Source organism: Lissotriton vulgaris, chromosome 4_1 (genome assembly GCF_964263255.1).
Source record: "Lissotriton vulgaris chromosome 4_1, aLisVul1.2, whole genome shotgun sequence".
Classification (NCBI taxonomy): Eukaryota; Metazoa; Chordata; class Amphibia; order Caudata; family Salamandridae; genus Lissotriton; species Lissotriton vulgaris.
In genome coordinates, this window is record NC_141691.1 from 959,760,679 (window position 1) to 959,787,452 (window position 26,774).

The 26,774-nt window shown below is 45.4% G+C and overlaps 2 protein-coding genes across 2 annotated transcripts in view; one reads left to right on the forward strand and one right to left on the reverse strand.

Annotated features, from left to right (window-relative positions):
- The window catches only part of VPS4B (vacuolar protein sorting 4 homolog B), a 516,916-nt gene extending 511,681 nt beyond the window's left edge, over positions 1-5,235 (reverse strand). The window contains exon 1 of the mRNA XM_086965223.1: positions 5,109-5,235. The gene's annotated coding sequence lies outside the window, so the exon portion shown is untranslated. The remainder of the gene's footprint in view (positions 1-5,108) is intronic.
- The window catches only part of LOC147722756 (uncharacterized), a 529,150-nt gene continuing 507,515 nt past the window's right edge, over positions 5,140-26,774 (forward strand). The window contains exon 1 of the mRNA XM_086965224.1: positions 5,140-5,346. Coding sequence (XP_086821350.1) covers positions 5,241-5,346 — 106 coding nt within the window. The 5' untranslated portion in view covers positions 5,140-5,240. The remainder of the gene's footprint in view (positions 5,347-26,774) is intronic.

The following is a 26,774-nucleotide window of genomic DNA, read 5'->3' on the forward strand; positions in this document are numbered from 1 at the left end:
CAAGCCCCTATGTACATTGTTATTTAGGTTTCATGCGACATTGGTGGAATTGTGTAAAATTGCACAGGCCTCTCATTCTGTGATGGGCTATGGGGAACCTCCACGATGCACTGGTTGAATAATTGCGGATCCAAGCTTGTAATGATTGCACTTCTGAGATTTCTTCATTTGTATAGCATCTATGGATATTAATTGGATGGTTTTAATGTGCTCTTTTTGTATTTGTGCTTTTTTATGATCCTCGGAGATCGAAATGAAGTTTGATGATGATGATGGCATTTGAGTAGAAGCATGTTGGTTTAAAACCAGAGAGTTCTTGTTTTGGACTATGCTAATCTACTTCTCAAACCACAAGTAGGGCAATACTCAGAGGCAGGTGTTTTTGCTACAGTGTCATGTCAAAATAGGAGCAAGAGTTATTGGCATTCATGCGGTCTTCATCGTGATCTCTGTGGCAGATAAACATATTGTTGTGGACATAGCAATAACAAGCATTTGCTTTTTTTTTTTTTTTTTTTTTTTTTTTTTTATAAATTTTTTTTTATTTTCCTTTAGTTACATAGGCACATTTGATATTACAAATTACCTTTACACAATAAACCATATTTACACATTTTAAACAATAACTCATACCTACTTGACATTTAGTTCAACAAAACTATTCATTGAAATGAAAGGAATAGTAAAATCAAAATAAAAAGACTAAAAAAAAAGAGAAGAAGAATAACAAATAAGAATATGATGGGAAAAGACTCACTATTAATTAGTCAATTTTTCTTTTGATTCTCTTTCCATATAGTTAGTGGGTCCCATATTCTCTTCCCCATACGTCTACCTCCCCTACCTTTCCGTGCATAAACATTTTCTTCTATCTTATGAGCGTACAGCATGGAAGCCAACCAGTCTTGAAATTTGGGGGGATTTTTATCTAACCAAGCCCTGGCTATTGTCAGTCTATACACTGCCATTATTACAAATAAAAATTCCAAAAATTGATCATGACCTTGCTCAGCTACTCCTAACATTATACAGGACGTTGTGAGACGAATATTAATCCCCAGAGATCTGTCTAAGAATCCCTCTATTTCCCTTATCAATGAGTGTAGCTGTGGACATGTTGCAAAGATATGAATACTATCAGCTTCCAACTCATTACAACGCGGGCAATTTATTCCTGTGTTCCCTCCCCATTTTGCTATTTTCGCGGGCGTATGATAAAGAAAGTAGAGCGTTTTGTAGTGCTGGGACTGCAGGGGTGCAGCACTTAATATTGTGCATCCTAAGTTTAAGGATTCCATGAATAAAATACTATCAACACCCAGTTTGTCTGCCCACTTTGTACTGTATTTCTCTAGATCGTCCTGTTTCTCCTTCACCAAAGCAGCATAGAAAGACCTTATTGTACACTCCCCTGATCCCCTGATCTTGTCCAACAATTCTATCTTATTGAAACCTGCAGGCCCTCCCGATTTGTTCTTTAAAAAGCTTCTGATCTGTAAATACTTGAAGAAGCCCCTATTGCTGATGCCATATTCTTCTCTCAGATCCGTAAATTGCTTAAAACCTTCTTGATCGAATAAATCCCCTATTTGCATTATACCACACGCTTCCCATTCTATCATAGTTTGATCAGCAAAAATTTCTCCCGGGAGCGAACTGTTATTATGTAACCAAACATATCTATTAAATCTACCTAGTTTGACTTTCTTCATAAAAGCATTCCATATCGTAACTGCAGCTCTCACAGTTTTGAACCTAGTTCTCTTAAAGTAACTATAGTCTATACATTTTAAAAAACAGTTACTTGCATTTGGCCCTAAAACAACAGTATAAATCTTTGTAGACATATCTTGCAATCTTATATCATCTACATTCCCCCCAATTAATCCTTGTATATACTGTAATACAGTAACCATATAATACAAACGAAAGTCAGGTACTCCCCAGCCCCCTTTTTCCCTAGGTAATGTCATGAATCTATACGCTCTCCGAGTCTTACCGTGAGCCCAAATGAACCGGTTACATATAGCTTCTATATTAATAAACCAATGGGATTCAAATAATAGGGGTATGGCTCTGAAGAAGTATAGGAACTTAGGAAAGATCATCATCTTAATAATATTTGTGCATCCCACCAATGATAAATGTAAATTATTCATTCTTTCCAAGTCTTTTTTCACAGTAGAGAGCAAGGGATCTAGATTACTTTTGATAATATTATCTATCTCTGCTGTGATTCTCACCCCTAAATAAGTTGCTTCTTCTACCACTCTATCATCGTTACAAGTTACCCACTGATTTCTTACAATCTGGGTTTTGTTGCTATTCAAGCTATATCCTGAAAACTGTCCAAAGCGCTCCGCCTCAGCCTCAATTGTTCTCACAGCTTCCATAGGTTGTGCAGTCAGTATAGCCACATCGTCGGCGTATGCCAGTGTTTTAAATCTGCATCCATTAAGAATTAAAGGGGGAATGTGTTGGTTAGCTTCCAGTTTCCGAATGTAGGGGTCAAGATATAAAGCAAAGAGTAGGGGGGAAGATGGGCACCCCTGCCTTGTCCCTCTGTGTATTTTAACTGTAGTGGAATGTCCTTTGTTGACCCTTATTTTGGCAGTCGGGTTGAGATACAGAGTTTGTAAGGCTTTAACAAATCCTGCCCCTATACCATTCCACCTCAGTACTTCCCATAGGTAACTCCAGGACACTCTGTCAAACGCTTTTTCGGCGTCTAAAAACAGGGCAGCCGTGGGGTCTTTTAACGTATTTGCAGTAACAAGCATTTGCAGTGCAATTGGTCTCGCCTTTGGGGTCTTATATGTATTTAGATATGCAGCACATTAGCCTGGGTGCTGAAACATCTACTGTTCTTTAACATGAAGGAAAAGTTAGCACCAAACTGCGTGACACGCCAGGTATGGGAACACATGGAGAAAAATGTTGCCTTTCTGCGGGAAACAGTATGGTCCAAAGCTCTGTTTTTAATATAAAATTAGGGCCTTTGGTGGTCATATCACTGAAAATACAAGTTTTGAAAAATATATTATTGTCTTCAGGTGCTCATGGAGGACAATTTATATGGACTGGAATCTAAAGAATGCTAAAGTGATTTAGGTATTTTACTGAGCTCTGCTGGTCGTTTTCTATCAAGAAAGTTAAATAGAGGCAGTTGCCACAAAAATAAAAGAAAGAAAGTCCCTCAGTAGAAAGCAATTCTAGTATTTTACTGACCTCTACTGGTTGTTTTCTGACAAGACTGTTAAATAGAGGCAGTTGAACAGAAAAAAAGCCCCATAGCGGAAGCAGGCAAGTCCTAGGGTTGATCTCCAGAGCCCACAAAGTACATACACATATATGTCTATACTAAAGTATATGGAAGAGGTCTCGAATGCTCGACCTAAAAATGGCGCTTTAGCCTTAGTAAACATCAAGCTGATTATCCATCAACATTAGTAATGTTGCCTTTTCTTTAATGTTTCACAATCTTTTCAATTGTAATATACTGCGTATTTTTTTCTTTAGATTTCTCTTTTCCAGGGCCCCCTTTTGGCCGCAAATGGTTTAAAAATACATGAGATCATTATTTTTTAAATAATTTCAATAAATCAACTGGTAGCTCCGTAAAGATCTTTTGTTGCGAGAGAGTGGAGAAGGTGATTAAATGATAGGTTTGACAGTTCTTTACAAATGAGGAAAAACGTAGCATTACGAAGATCAGTAAGATTGACACCACCTCTGCGAAACAGATCTGGATTCTCATATTTTATGCTGCCATTGTAAATACAGCCAATGACTCCAAGATGTGCAGTCGTGACATGAGAATGCTTCTTTATGTAGGCTCCATCTTTGGTGTAAGTTTAGTAGTGAATAGCCACTTTTGAAGCAGAAAAAACAAACGGTGTATTGGGATGTAGGTTATATAAAGAGGCAAGATCTTCCTTGTTTACAAAATTAAAGTGTGAACCTGAAAGTTGTCCAAGATCATTGTTTCCTACATGTAAAAAATTTAAGCTAGAATGGTGCACGCAGGACACATTATGTAATGCAGGACACTGTCCCCCATCTGATATGACTGACCACTTTACGTTTACTCCTGCTCACACCAAATCTGTCGTAAGTTGAGCTCAACCGCACATTGCCCTGAACAAGTAGACCCAGGACTCTTATAGTCCCTGACCTTCAGAAGAACGGTGGTAAGTCATCCTCACAGTTTGTGTGTAGGAGTGTGTGCTGGAGCGTAATGTTGCCTGACGATAGGGGTTGCTGAATGTCCATTTCTTATTGGCTATGGCAGTGCATGCACTCGACCTATAAATGTAGCTCTGTTTTTGTGTGGTGGGGTTTTTATGATATTAAACTGGTGTTTGTATACAAATATAAAGGGCTTCTACGGTCATATATGATGTTGTAATAAAAGTTGCATGATTGTGGTTGTGTTGTCCTGTGATGTTTGATGAATGAGCATATGAATTAGGGTGGGCTGACTGAAAGAATCTATGATGGTGGGAAATTGGTGCCTGATGTGAGTAATAATGTTCTATATTGTGCAATGTGTTTTTCTTTACTTTGAGTGACCAAATATTGTCTGCTGGGGTGGGAGTTAAGGTTGATTTACTAAGGAGGGGTTGGACACGAGATTAAGGTAGCACCTCAACTAGGTAATTTCTTAACTTTTTTTATTGGTGCAGGCAGTGTAAACGTACTTATGAACTTTAACACCTTATCTCCATTTAAAATGTATTTAAACAAAGAGTGTGCGTGTATTTCATTTAATGAGGAAACCCTCAACAAAGGTAAAACATTCCAATTTCATTAAATAATCCTTAATCCTATCGGCCCGCTCGTTTTCCTCTGTAAAGTGATTAAGTGATTGGCACTCTGAATCTTATCTGTCAAGAAGCAAGCAGAGATTTCCCAAGTTTGTTACGCTGAACTAAATGAATAACTTTCAATTTGATATTCACATTGTCACAATAAAGTCATTGTTTTCAGTCATTAACACAGCAAAAGTCGTTGTAATAAATACTAGAGCAGCACAGCAACAGGTCCCCGTCTAGATAGCAACGGAGGGCGAAGTCAACAGATAAGATCCCGACATGCATTTCACCTACCAGGAAACAGAGCTTAAACTTTGTGCTTTCCTTGGGCACTTGGTCCGCGCCTCTATCGATGCGAGGATGTAGTTTCAAGACGCCTTCGTTGAGTTCTCTTGTGTTAGATGTGCAGGTTGTGTTTGTGCCACTATGGCTCGTCACGACAGATTGCTCCTAACAATGATACTTCTCTCCACGCTTTCCTTTGCTTTCACTGTGATGTTCAGCGCCCTGGCGGCCACTCAACCCCCACAAGGTAAGCGGAGTTTATTCCAATATTATGTGGCAGAGCAGCTCAATGTTGGTTTAGCTCAGTGCAGCGGTGATTGATGGGAGAGTGATGATACTATAGGAAATGTGAGTGGGCTGTGCTGCAGCAGAAGCAAGACATTATCAACTGGAGGAACAGGGACCTTGTACCAAGTTCCACACCGTCGTAATCAGTTTATTTATTTGAAAATGTTTTTATTGGAATTCTTTTTAGAACAATGCAGGTCATACAGTTTATAATCATACAGGGATACAATACACTTGAACAGTGAAAACAAAACGGTGTCACCAGTTTAATAACCTACAGGCAGGGTCACTAGAAATATGCAATTCTGCAGTCCTGGCATTTTTCTGAATATTTATGGGGTTGCCGCATCTGCTGCATAATCTGCAGATTTTAACAAAGAAAATAAATCTAGCTCAAGCAGATCAAAAGTTGATAAAATCGTGGTGATGCGCGTTCCTGCAGTGTAAGGCCATTTGCAAAGAGTTGACTGGTCATCTTTCAGTTGTTTATTGCTGTATTCATTCACCACCCTTCAGTGTGCTAGTGAAAGGTGCGCCAATGCTCGAATAAACATTACCAACTGTCTCCTTATTGACAATTGGCTTCCTAATTTAGTATTTAGGGTGACAACTCTTGTAACAGATAGGGTTTGGTGAAGCATTAAAAAATTGTCACAATCCATCACAAATTAACAATTTCCCCTAGTATTTTGCTCTGTCTGAGGGAGATATGTACAAGAAAATGTCGGAGCGCGGTGTAACTCCAAAATTGGTAACGCTGAATTCTGAAATTGTTCAAATGCAGAGATGCACCGTATTTACAAAAATACAGTGCACCCCTGCATTTTCCCTAGCTCTGGCACTAAAAATGCTACCTAGCGCCAGCGCAGGCACCCTTGCGCCATGTTGCAATGGTGCCTACACTGCAGGGGTGATTGTTTATGTGCAGAAATGAACACATTCCTGCACATAAACAATCTTTAAAGACGATTTGCTGTATTTATGTGTGCTGCAGAATGTAGCACACATAGAAAGAGCGAAATACGAGGAGAAATTATCGATTTCTCCTTGTATCGCCATCCTAAGAACAGGTTTTACCTTGTCTTAGTTTTTGGCGCTGTCCCATCTTTGTAAAAATTGGGCAGTATCAAAAAGCAATGGGTGTTGCGGTGGAACGCCCACTGCAACACCCATTGCCTGCCCCATTGCTGCAGCAGACTGCTGCAGAAAGAAGCATATGTACAAGGTGGTGTTAAACCATGTTAAGTGGCATAAAGCCATCTTATAAAAATGGGGTAAGGAGCAACGCCAATGGTCCATCAGAAAAAATGATGCTTCGATGGTGTTACGGGCTTGTAAATATGTCCCTATGTTTGCTGCAGCAGCACACACAGAACCTGCAGATCGCCTTTAAAGATTGTTTATGTGCAGGAAGGTGTCCCTTACCGCACATAAACAATCATCATTGCTGTGTAGTCAAACTTGCAACATGGTGCAAGGGTGCCTTCGCTAGGAGGCTTTTTCTTTAGTACCAACACTAAGGAAAATGCAGGGGTATGCCATATTTTTCCAAATATGGTGCATCCCTATTTTTTTTTTAAATGTCAGAGCGCAACATTACCAATTTTGGAATAACACTGCCCTCCAACATTTTCTTGTACATATCCCTCCTACTTCCTTGTCTCGAATTGGACAGTGTATTGCTGAGGAACTAAAAACTCTATTTAAGCCGCCAGAGGGCATCACTCCAAACTCAGCGCGATGCTCAACCCGCACCTCTTTTATCAAGGACACAGCGTGGTGTCTTCAAGATGGTTAGTGTACAGGATGCATACTATTCTGAAGCTCACTATTCTATTTTGCATACTCCGTTTGTTTCATTATCCATTTTCCTGATGTTTATTAAGGCTGTAGAATTCCTCTTAATACCAGTTGTTGGTTGTGGTGTGGACACTCAACCTCTGTTCAGATGCCATGCTTCAATAGTGCTGTCCTGGACTAGAACAATGTATTAGGTCAGACTCAGACTCAAGGAAGAAATAGAATGTTGAGTATGTTTTCAAGGAGCTCTCTGGAAAATGCGGGACAATCCTGGTGAACCTCCCTATTCCTCAGGGTAAATCTTGGAATGGTGTGGTTATGATATGTCATAAAATTACTGAACTCCGCAGTATTGGTAATTTGGAGTGCAGGGGTTTTGCTGTGGAATTTTAACATAACACAGGCCGAGGGCTTAAGAGTTAGCATTGTGTTTAAATTATGATTGCAGATTTGGAGCTTTAGACGTGTTTTGAAGCTGGCAGTCACTCAGTTTTCTTTCTGTTCTGTGTTTCCTGGAGTCCATTTCTGTATTCCATGTGCCGAATATACTAATCACATTTTCTTTTGTGCCCTTACACTTTTTTTTCTTAGTATATGAAAAATCTAAGTCAGTAGGATCAGTCTGGCACTAATCGATTTTTGTAGTTTGGACGTACTTGGAATTCCAACAAAATGGCCAATTTTCGGCATGATATGTTGTGACTTTTCACTCCAAAAAGGTTAAGGGAAACTTTGTGGGCAGCTAGAAACCTTTTTGAGAGGGAGGATTTTATCACTTGTGTAATGCCGCCTGCAAGCCTTGTTTCATGGGGTCTTCAGGCCATGGCCCCCTTGCCAGGTATGATACTTCCTGTTTCTTGGGCAATGCCCAACTCTACTAACCTGAAAGAGTTTATAAAACATGGACCCGAAGGAAAAGCGAAAGGAACGGTGGTGGCTCAGGACTGTATAAAATTGAATCCTGGATTTGTAGGTAGGTTTTTCTTGCACAGTGTGGGTCTCGGTTGGTCATTTCAGTTCCTTGTAAAAGTTAAAGATTACCCTCGATTGAAATAGTGCTTTTTTTGCAGTGTTTACTAAACTAGGCATTGTTTGCTTTTTGACAGAGGTCTGTCTGGCAGTCTCTGTCGAGTCCTTTGGTGTTTGCCTTGTTCATCTCAGTGGCTTACAACACCAATGCTTCAGTTTGCGTAGTTCTTGAAATAATAACGATAACGCTACAACACATAAATATGATTTAATACGTCATTTCTTTTACACACAAACATTGAGAGAAGGTTATAGCATCTAGCGACCTCATTTTACATATCAGCTCTTTTCAAAGCACTTATTAATTGCGCTATGACGATAAAATAGAGGATGGAAATGTGCTCATGTTAAGTCAAGAAAAAAGAGATAATCAGTTAACAAATGATTTAAAACAAACACTTCTTGCATTCATAGGGTAAAATAAATTTCCACTATCATGCAGCATTTAACCAACATGCAACACGTGGTGAAAATCTACTCCTTGACTCGAGATTTCATTACCCAGTTTCCTACTGAGCAACTTGTCTAAACACGGGGGCACATTCTTTTCTCCGTCCAGCCACTGTTCTATTTAACTGCTGGTTTCCGGTCTGGATCTCTTTTTCAGCTTCGAGAACTTTATGTGGGCGCGTTGTCCCTTGTCATAGGTATGATATGGTGCTGTCATGCTAATAGGTTCTGCCATTAATTTAGTTGTATTGTTCCCAAGATTGGCTTAACTTCTGTCAAATTCCCGTGGACTGACCAGAGTTGCATATTTGTGAACAGAAGGAGATTTAGAAATGATTCACCTATATTGGTGGTTACACCATTATTTGGAACATTTATTCTAATTTGTAACTAACATTCAGCGTTAGAATGCTGATTAGCTGGTTGAACTCAAGGCATCCATTTAAAAAAAATGTTGATGCTTCATTTTAAGTGGGGACTCTAAATTCAATGTTGAACCCTCCCATTACTAGGTTTGCTGGGATAAGGTACCCAGATGTTTAGTATGTGACTACTGTGAAGTTTTTCAGTTAGCGTAGTGCACAGCCATGTATTCACAGAATGTGTGTGATATATTAGACGTTTTAATGCAGTGGGATACACCATACCCCCTATCTTAGCCCTACAAACATCAAAACTATGCCTAAAAACATATTACTTCTCAGTTTCCATCGGAGATGGCTTTAATATTTGGGATCAGTCTCAGTTGACACCCAGTGAACCTAACATTTTCAGGTATTTCTGAAAACTAAAGATCTCCCAGAAACCTGGTTGTTGTGGCTTATATGGGTCCCAACGCATTTTCTGACTTGTGTTTCCACGAGGGATGTCTGCTGTGTCTGGACTAGGGTCTGCCGCCACCCAGAAACCAATAACACCTGAGGTATTCCTGAAAGCTACGGGCCAATGGAATTCCAGAGTGACACGGCTTGCATGGATTCGACCTTTTCTTACCTTGAATTTCCTACACATTTCAAAGCTATGCCTAAAAAGCTGAGTGAGGTGTGATATGTTTTAATGGGATCCGACTGATCCTGAACTCAAATATGGCAGAAACTCACAGCCCCCAAAATGCTTTTTGGAAACAAACTTAGAAGCCCTTTTCGTACCCGTGTGTTGAGCTTTTTGAATGTGGTCTGTGAGAAGTTGGCCCGATATGCAACGTTCGCTATTCTAGCGACCGCTATGTATCGTTCCAACGACCCTTATGGTGTTTGGTTGTAAGTCAACCTATAGACCAGCTATCCTAGTAGCGTGGATACGAGCAGTCTAAGGCTAAAGACTCGAGAGGGCGCGTTAAGCCAGCTGTTTACCACACATGTACCCCTTGAACACCCAGTGAAAGGACACCACACAAGTGTTATGAAAATAAACAGTATATTTATTAAGAATCACAACAGCCCTGTACTCTTTGTGAGGACAGGGTACTAAGCACAAACCAAATCTCTTAGGCAAATACTTCAAGTGCACAATTAAAACAAGTGTCCGAGGACACGGAAAGTTTAAGGTCTCGGGCGGACCCGATAAGGCAAGTCGGAAGCGAGGGACTCGGGACCCTAGAGTAAAGAGGCTATGCAGGCACCGAAATGCCGAGTTACCTAGCCACGAGGGCTGCGGCTGCACAAGTCTTACAGGCGTCGGGGTCTTCGCTGACGAGCCAGGAGCCGGAAGAAAAGGAGTTGCTGGCCGGCGACCAGTGATGAATAGTTCGTAGAGATCCAAGCCTGGATCAGAGATCGTTGACACCTGAAAGCAGAGGGGACCAAGTTCGTACTACTAGCCAGTAGTCAGAGGGTACCAGGAGGGCACCGGTTGGCCGTCACCTCGACTAGGTGAGTGGGCGACGCTAGGCTCTGCAGTCTCACGGACCAGGAGGCGTTGTCGGCGACCACGGTGGAGGTGCGAGCTGTCCCACGAAGGATGATGCTGTCGGCGTCGCTGGGCCCAGGATGGGGCAACAAGCCTTGGCAAATCTCAGGGCCACGTGGTGGGCCTAAGATGGCGTCTTGAGTGGACCAGGAGGGTCCGGGGTGCTTCTCGCAAAGATGGAAGCAAGGGCCAGTCTGGAGCAACCAGACCAGCAGAGTTGTTTGTCGGTCGTCGTCAAGGACGGGCACAAGCCAGCGGCTAGTGACCAGACAACGTGCTGAGCAGCGAGCAGAAGGGCCCCACGCAGATCGTGGAGATGCTGGGAGACTGCACTTCGGTGCTGGAGCGGCTCAGGGTCGGGGCTTCTCGGACCCCAGAGCACTCACCAGAGAGTTACCTCGATGGTCGTGCTGGTTTAAGAGCGTGCAGGTTCTGATGATGGCCGGTCCCTCGAGGTCTCGTCGCACCCACAGATCACAGCTGAGCTGATGACGTGGGTAGAGGTCAGAGGTGCCAGGGAAGCCGGTTCTCGTCGAGCTGGGCCGTCGGATCCTTGAGGAAGGACTTGCAGCAAACCGCAGAGTTCTTAGATGGTGCCCGCTGATGCAGGGTGACTACTCCTTAGTCACAAGGGAGAAATCTTGAGAAGAGTCTTGAAGTCCTTTCGTAGAAAGTATTCTTGATTCAAAGATGATCTAATTTGGAAGGGTCCCCGCTCCGGCCTTTATTCTAAAGAAAGGGGTGGGTACATGACTAGGTCCTGCCCTAAGGGTGGGACCAGGAAGGGGGGTAGTTACACCCCTCTCCCCTGCCGGACTTTCCCCAGGCCAGGGCTGTCGCCCCTGGAACTGGTTCTAACCGGCAGATGCGTAGTGAGCACCGGGGTGCCACTCCGCAGTCACCTTCTCGCAAAAGCCCTACCTACCCAGAATACACAAACCCTGTCTGGGACGGTGCGAACACCGCCCTCGACAGGAAACCCTTTGTCCAAGCTCTCCTCGCTGGAAGGACTCCCAGCAGCAGGAGGTCAGACTCGTGTCTGTGGTGGCAGCACCCATTTTGTGGAGCTGAGGCTTTAGTTAACTTTAACCGGGGTTCACAGTTACGTACATGTCGTGTCCCTCTAGAAGGGTGGAATGCTAACCTCATCGCCAGTATTGGTGAGAGGGCAGCACCCCGATTCGTATGACACCTTACTCGACATGCCTTGATAACGCGACACCGAAGTTACCGATATGGTACGCGTTATCATGGAACAGCCATTGGGTCTTGATTCCGCAAGCTGCAACCGGGCTCGGCTCGGGCCTGAACCTAGCTCACATGAGCCCACGCACTCTGCCTTCAGGATTGTTAAGGCCTGCCATAGGAGTGACTGATAGGAACTCGGGTGTCCATTGTATGGTTAGATATAGGACTACTATACCTAAAGCGAAGGGTGCTTACACGACTTCGCCCCAGCTGTCGTGCAGCCAGTTGTGTCAAATTTAGGAGGCCAGCCAGGGGTGGCATAATACATGCTGCAGCCCCTGGCGGCCCTGGGTACACCTATGCCCTGTGTTACGGGGTCTGATAAGGTGGCCCAGTACCAATTGGTAAATGCACCTAGGGTACATCTCGTAATTTAGAAAGAGAACAGCCAGGCTGTGGGTCTGATTAGCAGGCCCACAGCCAGAGAAAGTCGTAAACCAGTGAAACAAAAGCGAAAAATCTGGGTGATCATAGGATTGCAGACCCTACTCTCCTACATGACCCCCCCCCAAACGTCGGAACAATAAGCTAACCTTGACCAGGTGAGTCTTCTTGTTCTAAGTGGAAATATCTGGAGAGCCCATCGGCATTGCCATGATCAGTACCAGGTCTATGTTCCACTGTAAAGTCCATCCCCTGTAGGGAAATGGACCACCTAAGCAGTTTGGGGTTTTCACCCTTCATCTGATTTAGCCACAAGAGGGGCTTATGGTCGGTCTGAATCTTGAAGTGAGTGCAAAACAAGTATGGCCTCAGCTTCTTCAGGGCCCAAACCACAGCAAAGGCCTCCCTCTCAATAGCTGACCAATTCTTCTCTCTAGGGGTCAGCCTTCTGCTTATAAAAGCAATGGGCTGGTCTTGACCATCAAAATTCAGTTGAGAAAGAACAGCTCCCACACCCAACTCAGAAGCATCTGTTTGGACAATGAATGGTTTGGAGTAGTCCGGACTCTTGAGGATAGGCGCCGTGCACATGGCCTGCTTTAGGTCATCGAATGCTTTTTGACAGCTCGCTGTCCACTGAACCTTCTTTGGCATTTTCTTACTTGTCAGTTCGTTTAATGGTGTCACAATTGAACCATAGTTCCTGACAAACTTCCTATAGTAACCAGTCAGGCCCAAGAAAGCTCGAACCTGAGTCTGGGTGGTTGGAGGAGCCCAGTCCCTGATTGACTGTATCTTGCTCTCCAGTGGCTGAACCTGGCCTCCACCTACAAGGTGGCCCAGGTATACAACCTGTGTCTGCCCTATCTGGCACTTGGTGGCCTTGATAGTGAGGCCTGCTGCTTGCAGCGCCTCTAACGTCTTCCGCAGGTGGACCAGGTGATCCTCCCAGGTGGAGCTAAAGACAGCAATATCGTCAAGATACGCCGCACAGAAGTCATCCAGCCCAGTAAGGACTTGATTCACCAACCTTTGGAAGGTGGCAGGTGCATTTTTCAGACCAAAGGGCATCACCACGAACTGATAATGCCCACCAGGGGTTGAAAATGCGGTTTTAGGCTTGGCGTCCTCAGCTAACCTGATTTGCCAATACCCAGCTGTCAGGTCAAACGTACTTAAGTAGTTGGCCGAAGCCAGCCTATCAATAAGCTCGTCTGCCCTTGGTATTGGGTGGGCGTCAGTCTTAGTGACTGCATTGAGACCCCTGTAGTCTACGCAGAACCTCATCTCTCTCTTACCACCCTGGGTGTGAGGTTTCGGCACTAGAACTACGGGACTAGCCCAAGGGCTATCCGAGGGTTCAATGACTCCCAGCTCCAACATTTTCTGCACTTCACTCTTGATGCAGTCTCTAACGTGATCAGGCTGCCTGTAGATTTTACTCTTGACGGGCAAGCTGTCACCAGTGTCAACCTCATGGGTGCACCAATCGGTCTGACTGGGTGTTAGAGAAAACATATGTCGGAACGACTGAAGAACCTGTTTACAGTCGCTCTGTTGATGTTCGGAGAGGCTGCCACAAAAGACAACACCATCTACCGATCCATCGTCAGGATTCTGAGTGAGCAGGTCGGGGAGAGGGTCACTCTCTTCTTCCTGTCCCTCATCTAGGGCCATGAGCAAACTCATGTCCTTCCTGTCGACATATGCTTTTAGCCTGTTGACATGAAGCACCCTGTGGGGGCTCCGGGGAGTTCCCAGGTCGACCAGGTAGGTGACCTCTCCCTTTTTCTCCAGGATGGTGTAGGGCCCGGACCATTTGTCCTTGAGTGCTGCTGGGGCCACTGGCTCCAACACCCACACCTTCTGTCCGGGCTGGTAAACAGTCAAGACAGCCTTTTGGTCATGCCAAGCTTTTTGGAGTTCTTGGCTGGCCTTAAGGTTTTCAGATGCCTTTTCCATGTATTCGGCCATCCGCGAGCGGAGGCCAAGCACATAGTCCACTATGTTGGCTGCAGGCTTTTTGAGAGGTCTCTCCCATCCTTCCTTCACCAAACACAGGGGTCCTCTTACAGGATGCCCGTACAGAAGTTCAAAAGGGCTGTAGCCAACCCCCTTCTGTGGGACTTCTCTGTAGGCGAACAAGAGGCAGGGGATCAGGACGTCCCATCTACGCCGAAGCTTTTCCGGTAGTCCATGAATCATCCCTTTTAGGGTCCTGTTGAATCTCTCAACAAGCCCATTGCATTGTGGGTGATAGGGTGTAGTGAATTTGTAGTTGACACCACATTCCTTCCACATAGCAGTTAAGTAGCTCGACATAAAGTTTGCACCTCTGTCGGAGACGACCTCCTTAGGGAAGCCCACTCTGGAGAACACTCCAACTAGGGCTCTTGCCACAACAGGTGCTGTAGTGGTCCTAAGGGGAATAGCTTCAGGATACCTGGTGGCATGATCCACTACCACCAGTATAAACTTGTGCCCTGAGGCTGTCGGTGGTTCCATGGGACCGACGATGTCGATCCCCACCCGTTCAAAGGGCACCCCCACCACAGGCATTGGTATAAGGGGGGCCTTTGTCGTGCCACCTGACTTACCACTGGCTTGGCAGGTGACACAGGAGCGGCAAAACTCCTTGGTATCTTCGTTCATGTGGGGCCAGTGAAAGTGTGAGACAAGCCTGTCCCACGTTTTCGTCTGGCCTAAGTGACCTGCTAAGGGAATCTCGTGGGCCAAGGTAAGTAGGAAACCACGCTGAGACAAGGGTACAACCAGCCTCCTGGTCATGCCAGGCTTGGGGTCTCTTGACTCAGTGTACAGGAGTCCATCTTCCCAGTATACCTTGTGGGTACCTGTGGCGTTCCCAGCAGCCTCAGCAGCAGCCTGCTGTCTGAGGGGTTCAAGAGAAGGGCAGTTTAACTGGTCCTTCCCCAGGTCCTCCCTTGAGGGTCCCCCTGAACCCAAGAATTCAACTTGATCAAGTTCGAACTCCCTAGGCTCAGTTTCCCTCAATTCCTGTAGGTCAGCCTCCTCTGAGACTTGATCCACGACCTGGGGCAAGGGGGAAGGCGCAGCCTTAACCCTACCGCTCTTTTTCTTGGGAGGTGTCTGGTCCGTTGTTCCAGGATCCAGCACCTGTTCAGTGGGGCATTTCCTGACCTGTGACCTAGTCACAGCGAACACATGTGCTGGCAACCCTAACATTTCCATGTGAGTCCGGTGCTCCACTTCTGACCATTGTGATGACTCCAAATCATTGCCCAACAAACAATCCACTGGGAGGTCTGGACTAACTACAACCTTCTTCTGGCCAGTTACCCCTCCCCAGGAGAAAGCTACAATTGCCATACTGTGATTGGTAGTGACATTGCTTGCATTGGTCACCAGGAATTCTGTACCTGGCATGATCTGTCCAGGGTCCACAAAGTTGGGCGTCACCATGGTGACGCTGGCACAAGTGTCCCTATAGGCCTGAGCCATCTTTCCATTTATGAAAGGCGTCTGTCGGTATTTGCCCAGGGTATTGGGACTTACGTCAGGGGACACGTCCGCGTCCCCTGTACTGACAAGGACAGCCTGAGTGAGTGTGCCAACTAAGTTGTCACGCCCCTCAGAACCCAGGGTTAACCCTACTAAACCCTTGGGAGGCGCACTACCACTGCTGACTGTACTAGGGGGCACAGGTGCCTTAGGGGCTGCAGTGGCAGGAGTCTGCCCTCCTCCTTTCTTGGTGCACTCACTAAACCAGTGAGATTTACTTTTACAGTACTGGCACCATCTTTTGGATTGGCCTTCTTTCTTCTTTTGGGGAGCCTGACCCCCACCCTCTTTGGGTTGTTGGGGACCTGTCGAAGACTTCTGGTCATTTTGTTCCCCCTTAGAATCTTTACCCTTCTGGTCTGCTTTCTTCTGACCACCTTGATTCTGGCCCTGGTTCTGTTTAACTCTCGTACGAACCCATCTGTCTGCCTTCTTTCCCAATTCTTGGGGAGAGGTCAGATCCGAGTCGACAAGATGCTGATGCAACAACTGGTTCTGACAATTGTTTAAAATTTGTTCTCTCATCATCAAATTATACAATCCTTTGTAATCAGTAACCTTACTGCCCAGCAACCAGCCCTCAAAAGCCTTAGTGGCACAATCGACAAAGTCAGACCAATCTTGAGACTGCGTTTTCTGGGTATCCCTGAACAGCACCCGGTACTGCTCAGTGGTTAGGCCGAACCCTTCAACGAGTGTATTTTTCAAGACTTGGTAATCGTTCGCATCCTCCACCCTTGTGGTGAGGAGCTTGTCTCTTCCTTTACCTTCAAAGGAGAGCCACAAGATAGCTGCCCACTGACCCTGGGGAACACCTTGCACCGTGCAGGCCCTCTCCAAAGCAGTAATCCATTTGTGGATGTCGTCCCCTTGTTTAAAGGGGGGCACTATCTTACCAAGGTGTTTCGTATCGAAACTCTTTTCCCTATTGCTAGGTACATTGCTGCCACCAGTGGGGACTGCCCCACTTAACTGTTGCTCTCTAGCAAAGGCAATCCTTTCTTTGGCCAGGGCAAGTTCTTCCCTTTCGATCCTCAGATTAGCTGCCCTTTCCTTAGCTTCGTACACTCTCCTCTGAGGGGACGTCATCCCTCTCTGAGAAGAGTTGTGAGAGCCATTGGTTCGAAGGGATCCGCCAGAGTCTCTTGACAGAGATCGGGCTCGTCCATTCCCAATGTTAAGCGGACCTGACAGTAGCGCCGGGGGTCCCCCAGTACCACTATCATGTTTGCTTAAGTTGGACCTGCTTAGTCTAACGACTTCTACCTGTCCCTTATCTGCCTCATCCCCAGAGGGATCCTCATCCTCATCATCCTCCACATCTTCGTTCTCAGTTGCGAGGTGGATGAGGTCAGGATCGTCTCTGGTTCCCTCGAGGGGAGGCATGTCTCCTTCTTTATTAGAAGAGCTAAGAAGTTTCTCAGCCCTTCTGGCATCATAAGTCTCCAAGAGACCAATCAGAAAGGACGTTGTGGGGTTAGACCCCTGCTTGATCTTCCTGGAGTGACACAGCTGTCGTAACTCCTTGAAGTTCAGCACAGTATATCCTGAAGGGATGACCTGTGGAGGGTCAACTGACACAAGGGGAGACCCAGAGTTTCCTCCTTTGTCCGACATACTGCTTCTAGTGTGGTGTAAGTGATGCACCTACCTACACTACGTGTTTACCTACTGTTCCCTTGCTAAGAGTTGTAGCCAAGGTGTGCTAAGCCTTGAGGAGCTACAACAGCTGGTTCAGTAGAACTCAGAGTATTCTAAGCTTTAGTTATATGTACTAATAGTACTTGTGCGATCTTTCAACAAGATATTCTTAGGATACGTGTGGTAAAACAACAGCAAGCTCAAATCCCAACCGCTGCTCACCAATGTGAGAAGTTGGCCCGATATGCAACGTTCGCTATTCTAGCGACCGCTATGTATCGTTCCAACGACCCTTATGGTGTTTGGTTGTAAGTCAACCTATAGACCAGCTATCCTAGTAGCGTGGATACGAGCAGTCTAAGGCTAAAGACTCGAGAGGGCGCGTTAAGCCAGCTGTTTACCACACATGTACCCCTTGAACACCCAGTGAAAGGACACCACACAAGTGTTATGAAAATAAACAGTATATTTATTAAGAATCACAACAGCCCTGTACTCTTTGTGAGGACAGGGTACTAAGCACAAACCAAATCTCTTAGGCAAATACTTCAAGTGCACAATTAAAACAAGTGTCCGAGGACACGGAAAGTTTAAGGTCTCGGGCGGACCCGATAAGGCAAGTCGGAAGCGAGGGACTCGGGACCCTAGAGTAAAGAGGCTATGCAGGCACCGAAATGCCGAGTTACCTAGCCACGAGGGCTGCGGCTGCACAAGTCTTACAGGCGTCGGGGTCTTCGCTGACGAGCCAGGAGCCGGAAGAAAAGGAGTTGCTGGCCGGCGACCAGTGATGAATAGTTCGTAGAGATCCAAGCCTGGATCAGAGATCGTTGACACCTGAAAGCAGAGGGGACCAAGTTCGTACTACTAGCCAGTAGTCAGAGGGTACCAGGAGGGCACCGGTTGGCCGTCACCTCGACTAGGTGAGTGGGCGACGCTAGGCTCTGCAGTCTCACGGACCAGGAGGCGTTGTCGGCGACCACGGTGGAGGTGCGAGCTGTCCCACGAAGGATGATGCTGTCGGCGTCGCTGGGCCCAGGATGGGGCAACAAGCCTTGGCAAATCTCAGGGCCACGTGGTGGGCCTAAGATGGCGTCTTGAGTGGACCAGGAGGGTCCGGGGTGCTTCTCGCAAAGATGGAAGCAAGGGCCAGTCTGGAGCAACCAGACCAGCAGAGTTGTTTGTCGGTCGTCGTCAAGGACGGGCACAAGCCAGCGGCTAGTGACCAGACAACGTGCTGAGCAGCGAGCAGAAGGGCCCCACGCAGATCGTGGAGATGCTGGGAGACTGCACTTCGGTGCTGGAGCGGCTCAGGGTCGGGGCTTCTCGGACCCCAGAGCACTCACCAGAGAGTTACCTCGATGGTCGTGCTGGTTTAAGAGCGTGCAGGTTCTGATGATGGCCGGTCCCTCGAGGTCTCGTCGCACCCACAGATCACAGCTGAGCTGATGACGTGGGTAGAGGTCAGAGGTGCCAGGGAAGCCGGTTCTCGTCGAGCTGGGCCGTCGGATCCTTGAGGAAGGACTTGCAGCAAACCGCAGAGTTCTTAGATGGTGCCCGCTGATGCAGGGTGACTACTCCTTAGTCACAAGGGAGAAATCTTGAGAAGAGTCTTGAAGTCCTTTCGTAGAAAGTATTCTTGATTCAAAGATGATCTAATTTGGAAGGGTCCCCGCTCCGGCCTTTATTCTAAAGAAAGGGGTGGGTACATGACTAGGTCCTGCCCTAAGGGTGGGACCAGGAAGGGGGGTAGTTACACCCCTCTCCCCTGCCGGACTTTCCCCAGGCCAGGGCTGTCGCCCCTGGAACTGGTTCTAACCGGCAGATGCGTAGTGAGCACCGGGGTGCCACTCCGCAGTCACCTTCTCGCAAAAGCCCTACCTACCCAGAATACACAAACCCTGTCTGGGACGGTGCGAACACCGCCCTCGACAGGAAACCCTTTGTCCAAGCTCTCCTCGCTGGAAGGACTCCCAGCAGCAGGAGGTCAGACTCGTGTCTGTGGTGGCAGCACCCATTTTGTGGAGCTGAGGCTTTAGTTAACTTTAACCGGGGTTCACAGTTACGTACATGTCGTGTCCCTCTAGAAGGGTGGAATGCTAACCTCATCGCCAGTATTGGTGAGAGGGCAGCACCCCGATTCGTATGACACCTTACTCGACATGCCTTGATAACGCGACACCGAAGTTACCGATATGGTACGCGTTATCATGGAACAGCCATTGGGTCTTGATTCCGCAAGCTGCAACCGGGCTCGGCTCGGGCCTGAACCTAGCTCACACGAGCCCACGCACTCTGCCTTCAGGATTGTTAAGGCCTGCCATAGGAGTGACTGATAGGAACTCGGGTGTCCATTGTATGGTTAGATATAGGACTACTATACCTAAAGCGAAGGGTGCTTACACGACTTCGCCCCAGCTGTCGTGCAGCCAGTTGTGTCAAATTTAGGAGGCCAGCCAGGGGTGGCATAATACATGCTGCAGCCCCTGGCGGCCCTGGGTACACCTATGCCCTGTGTTACGGGGTCTGATAAGGTGGCCCAGTACCAATTGGTAAATGCACCTAGGGTACATCTCGTAATTTAGAAAGAGAACAGCCAGGCTGTGGGTCTGATTAGCAGGCCCACAGCCAGAGAAAGTCGTAAACCAGTGAAACAAAAGCGAAAAATCTGGGTGATCATAGGATTGCAGACCCTACTCTCCTACATGGTCTACAATTAGTAGGATTCTTTCCATGCTGTGGATGGCAGGCCAAACATACAGCAGCCTTAGCTCTGGAAATTGAGTGTAAAGTTTGCTTTTTTTGTAAAAAGTGTGATTTTGCTTGTTATTCTGAGGAGGAAATAATGCTGGGCTCAATACTAGCTACATCACCATGAACTTTAATGGGTCTGTTGTTTTCAGAAATGTCTGGCATGGATAGGTTTCCTTAGGTAATGTAAATAACAAGGACCCCCTGTTCAGAAACTTAATTCACGGTACAGGGAAATAAACAGTGTAAACAAATTGGCAGATTATCAACATAAAGCAAGGGAGAAATGTAAGGAAGACACCAAACTAAGTCATTAAAAAAGTATAAAGTCTCATTTAATTAATAAACAAATGTTCATAGTTAAAAACAATTAATAAAATACATAAATTATACACAATGAATCTGTTACAAAAACAACCAAATAGTACAAAACACAATATATCCCATAAAAAATTCCTATAACATAGCATATATTCGTGGCAAACGGATGGTATTGTTCGACGCGCGTTTCGGCGTTATCTAGAACGCATTCTTCAGGAACCACAATATTATCAATGACATAGGAAGTAGCAAATAGAGCGGATACTGAAATCTGCCTTTATCGATCAGAATCTTGAAGAAACAGTATGGGTTTCAAAGACGGTCGTAAATGACTTTCTTTAGCGGGGAGGACTTCTATACGTGTGGTCAAGATAGAGGATGTGTCTATCTGGCCTGTCATTCCTCCATTCTTTGTTTCGGAGATGTCCAGTAACAAAAAGCTCGTAGCGCTAATGGTATGACAATGTGAGCAGGTTTTCAGAATTAAAATGTTGTTTCAGTCAGAAGCCCGGTGTTGAGAAAATTGTCTCAAACTCTGGCGTGGCGAAAGTAAAAAACGCGGAATTTCATTAAAGCGGTTCGTTATATTTTCAATGCTCAAGAATGCCGCTTCCAGTCGGATTTAAAGGAATGAATCCGGTCATATCTTAACGGTACCGGTGTGTCCGTTAGAAGCAACCTGCGAGGCCCGCGCTGGTGCAGACTGCTGGCGTCTCGCAGCCGTTGCAGAGACAGTTTAAGATTGGCAAAAAGTGTGACACTGTGTAATGAATCTATATGACATTTTGCAGGTAGGTAGCACGTTAAACCCTGTGTAGGGAATTTAAATTTTCAATGAAATTTCCTTAAGAGAGAGAAAGGGTGTAAAAAGAAATTGATTTGCTACTAAATTTGGTGTCATTTCATAGCTCTGCATGAAATTTGGTAGACTCTTGGCATGTTTAACTTACTTTTGATATGTTTAGTTTTTGCCAACTCTTCGAAGGTGGCATGGTTAATAGAGGGAGGCAAAAGGTGGTAATTTGCTAATAACTTTGGCCTCCTTGACAAATCTGCACAAAAGTTGTAAGGAATTTACATGTTGAGTATTCTGTTGATATGTCAATGCAAATATGATAAGAGGTGCTAAATCCAAAGGGGGGTCAAAAAAGCTTTGATTTAATAATATGTTTGACAGCATTCGGGGGATTTGCATTAATGCTGAGATATCAGTACCAGGTTATTAAGTATTGAGTTTAACTTGCAGACCGTAAGTGGACCCGCTCTCACATATGACAAAGGGTTACACTCAATGACAACAGAGATATATATCTATAAATATATACATATATATATATGGACATGTGATTAAGCCTCGGCTGAGGTGAAACGCGTCATGGCGACTGGTGGGCTGTTATTCTTCACGAATAAAAAGCACTGAAACGAGAGCACTGAGTTTGTGGCTTTACTCGATTTCCGTTTGCAGCGTGAGCTGTGTTGACTCGGACTTGTCGAAAATATATATATATATCGGTCGCCAGTAGGTAGTTATAGTTAGGACCTAGTTTCCATAGGAAATCCACAACATTCTATTTGGAATAACTTTGACGTTGGTGGACGAATCTTTGTGAATTTTTTCAAGAAAATGGCCTGCTCCGCTCCGCTCCTTCCCTGAAAGTTTGGGGGTGATTCGTGAAAAGGGGGCTGAAAAAAAGGGGGTCCCAAAACGTGTTTTCCCCATTTCCAATTTTGGCAGAGAGGTAGAGTTCGGTTCGCAGATCACCATTTTTCTTAAATGGTGTAAATCCGTTCAGTAGTTCCTGAGAAAATCAAAAGTAAAATCATAGATATATCTAGGTGCTTACCGTACGCGTACGGTAAGCGCACTGTAAAGCGCACCATTACGAGCACAAGCTGCATGCTCATTGGTTGTCAACTGTCTGTCAACACTCCAAACCAGGAGGTGTTGGCAGCCATCTTGTGCCTCTGTAGAACTGAGGCACAAGAAAGCAGTCAAAGAAACGTAAAAACAAGCAAAGGGGTAGGGTAGACATACCCTGACCCCCTAGGCCTGTTCAGGGGATCCCAAAAGGCCCCCAATTATTAATATACTTTTTTTTTAATCGCGGGGTACGCGTATGGTGCGCATACGCTGTGAATAAGAAAAAAAAAATGTACGTTCGCTTTATTCTTAATTAGCCCCCGGGAGGCCAAATCCCGGGGGCAAATTTTTTTTCTGTAATGGGGGCCCAGAGGGGGTCCCCAGCCCCAGGGACCGCCACCCCCGGGGCTTTTTTGAAAAGTATGCGGGGGGCTCACGGCCACCCCCGGGGTTTAATTTTTTGTTAAAAAAAATCCTGTGTGGGGGGCTCAAGCCCCCCCCCCACTCGCCCCGGGGACCGCCACCTCCCGTGGCTCTAATTTTGAATGTAGGGGTTCCGTCCCCGGGGCTTTTGATTGTTGGGAGGGGGGCCGCGTGGCCCCCCTCCTGGAGCCTTTGATGGCCCTGGCGACCGCCACCTCCCCAGGGTCGGCTCCTGTAGTGCCCCGGGGTGCCTACCCCTGGACACTGCTGTTTGCTATGGTAGGGCGGGAGCCTCGTGGCTCCCACCCTACCATATCAAGCTGCTTTCCTATTTGAAAGAGAGAGCAGGAAACCTGCTCTCTCTTTTAAATAGGAAAGCAGATTGCTTTTCGTCAGAGAGAGAGGCAGGTAGCTGCTCCCTCTGACGAAAAGCAATGCCGGCTCCCGAAGGATGCGGGGAGCCGGCTGGGACCATGGGGGCTTTGGGGCTCCCCCACAGTCCTCAACGTTATATTTTAGCCCCGGGGGATGGGGCCCCCTGGGATTATAAAAAATTAGTAATAGAGGCTATTTTTTTTTACGATAGATTTACCGTGCGGGTACCATGCTCGTACGCACGACGTACGGTGCGAAGTCTCTAAGTTGTCCCGTGAGCGTACGTAAGCAAGAAAAATAAAAATATTTTTACATATTTTTGAAGTGTATGTGTTTATTTGTTGGGTGTCTCTAAAAAGAGCCCTGTGCTTATTGGGAGATTTTAGTACCTACAGGTAAGTACTGATGCAGAGTCTAAGGTTCAAAAGGAAGACTCTGTTCCCCTCATCTGTAAAATGTACACCATCTCTCCTATAGATGTCATGCATATTGAAGCGCAGATTTTTATGGTAAATGGACCCCATTCTATAGTCTCGTAGAAACGCAGAAACAGATTTATTCACATGTTTCCTAGCTTTCTCAATCTGTGGACAAAATTGATTGGACCAGTTCCATTTTTGCCTTTGACATATATTAGAATAGACAAAGGTAGTTTGGGGGAAAAGTGACATCAGTTCTGTAAAGGTGTCCTTCATAAACATTTCCAGACCTACCCGAGTCAAAGTGCCTAGGTCATTGCCACCACAGTGCACAATTATGAGGTGAGGGTGTTGGAGATGCATAAAGGATTTCACCAATGGCATCAATTGGTGCCACTTTAACCCTCTTTGTCCAATCCATGTAATGTCCACATTTGGTAAACCTAGGTCTTTGTGAATTTCTTTCTGTTGTGCCTACCTTTCACTCCAGAAAATATAGCTGTGTCCCACAATCCACACTGTAAGCATCTTGAAGAGAGGTCTTGATGCACTCAGATGGTCTCTGTAAATGAAAGGGTAGTTTGAAGATTTTTATTTTCTAAAATGGTGAATAAGTGGAGTTTTTAAAAAAAAACAAAGAAGTGATTGGTTGTATGTAATGTTATTAGCTAGAAAAGTAGGGTGCAATTTTCTGTTTTTTAAAAGCCTGTTATTTATTGGTTAAGAAAAAGTGATAGAAAAGAACATTACTTAAGATAAGCTGGTATATTGACAAGTCAAGCACACTTGCTATTTTGATTTGCAACAATGTATGATGAACTTTTCACCTGTGTGTTTAGTTAGGTGTTCCCTGAAGTGTTTCTATGGTAACTGGCAGAATGTGGTTGGGGAGAGGGTTGAAAGTTTTGACAGTTGGAAAGGGTTCAAAAGTTCAAGCAATAGAAAAGTGTGTTTCATTTTGAATTAATGTGGGAATAAATGTGATTTGTTATTTTTTTGTATATGTGTATGGATTGAGTGTGTAGATTGACAGGAAATGTTTGCTGTTTGCAATAGGACTTCCTGACTCCCTTGGTTTGCTTAGGGGGTTTTAGAATGATCCCCAATGTCAATTTTTTTTTCTTGGTTTTGTACGCCTTGACGACTTATAGACTTTGCACCGTACGTCGTACGTTCCAGTATGGTATGCACACGTTAAATATATCGTAAAAAAAAATAGCCTCTATTACTAATTTTTTATAATCCCCGGGGACCCCATCCCCCGGGGCTTTAACTACATGTTTGCGGGGTGGGCTCCTGCCCCCCTGCAGCCCTGAAGACCGCCACCCCCCGGGGCTTTGTTTTCTGTTAAAAAATAAAACAAACCTGTGTGGGGGGGCTCAAGCCCCCCCACTCACCCCGGGGACCGCCACCTCCCCGGGGCTCTAACTTTGAATATGGGGGTCCACGATGGACCCCCCAGCCCCGGGGACCACCACCCCCCCGGGCTTTTGATTGTTGGGAGGGGGGCCACGTGGCCCCCCTCCTGGAGCCTGTGATGGCCCTGGGGACCACCACCTCCCCAGGGCCAGCTCCTGCAGTGTCCCGGGGTGCCTACCCCCGGGACACTGCTGTTTGCTATGGTAGAGTGGGAGCCTCGTGGCTCCCTCCCTACCATAGCAAACTGCTTTCCTATTTGAAATAGAGAACAGGAAACCTGCTCTCTCTTTCAAATAGGAAAGCAGATTGCTTTTCATCAGAGAGCAGCATGTTAGCTGCTCTCTCTGACGAAAAGCAATGCCGGCTCCCGAAGGACGAGGGGAGCCGGCTTGGACCGTGGGGGCTTTGGGGCTCCCCCCACGGTTCCCAATGTTATATTTCAGCCCCGGGGATGGCGTCCCCAGGGATTATAAAAAATTATTAATAGAGGCTATTTTTTTTACAATAGATTTACCGTGCGCGTACCATGCTCGTACGTACGACGTACGGTGCAAAGTCTGTAAGTCGTCCCGTGAGCGTACCTAAGCAAGAAAAACTCAATAAAAAAATATATTTTAGAAATGTCTATCAAGTTTATGTGTTGTTTGGTTCTAATTATACCTTTTCTCTTTATTGGTACTTATATGTAAGTACCTATCCATAGTCTAAACTTGTTGAGGAGCAGTGTTTTATAGAGTGCTGAACTTTTGACCTATGTTGACAGTTAACTTTTGCCTGATCTGTTGGGGGTAGGGTGGAAAGTTATGTCAGTTGGAAAGGTTTGAAATGTTGAACCAATAGAAGTGTGTCCTTGGTTTTGAATTATTGTGTGAAGGAATTTGATTTGTTAGTAATGTGTATGTATGTGTAAATTGAGAGGGAAAATGTGCCATTTGTTGGTTCTGCTGGAAGCACTGAAGCAGAGACATTGTGTGTAATACTATCTACTGTGTGAGTGGCATTCTTCTTAATCTACCAATCAGTTTGAAAGGTGAGTTGATAACTTGTAAGGGTCTGTATGTGGTGCATTTTATTTTTAGTAAGAGTAATGTGTTTATTCTTTTAAAGTTTGTAGAACCATATTCTGAGTTTGTCTGCATTTGGATAACTATTGTGATAAAATCATTTGGTAAGTTAATGTGTTTAGTTAGTCACCTTTGTGCAATAAAATGCAGAACTAAGAAATGTAGAATGTGTGCAGTCACTTTTCTAGTTGTAGAATACTTAATAGTGTTGCTTCTTTAGAATTAGGCTTGTGTTCTAAATCTACAATTTTGTAGTGAGTATACATAGACTCCTGCATACACTTTTGGGCAGATTTACAAGCCCCTCGGGCCTCTTTCTTGTTCTATTGTATCTAATTTTTGGATGTAATGTGGGGAAAAATAATGCAGCAAATTGGAAATCTATTTGCAAAATGAGTCAGGATTGTCCACTGAAATGTAGTGGTTATATACATAGAAAGTGTTCAGTACCTTCAACGTTTTAGTGTGGTAAATGTGTTTTGGTAAAATGTATGCTTTTAAATTATTTTGTCTAGAATCACACTGAGCGTCTGTGTAAATTAAGGAAATATACTTGCACCTTTTTCCATAATCTTTGCTGTCTCTCTCACAGTCTACCTCTCTCTGCTTATAGTGTCCCCTCTCCTGATATTTCCCTTCTTTCCTTATTTTCACTTGTCTTTTCTCATAGTGCCGCTTCTTCTCATACTCTCTCCTGTCCTCTTAGTCCCCCTCTGTCCTCATTGTCTCCTTCTGTATCCTAATAGTCCCCTTCTTT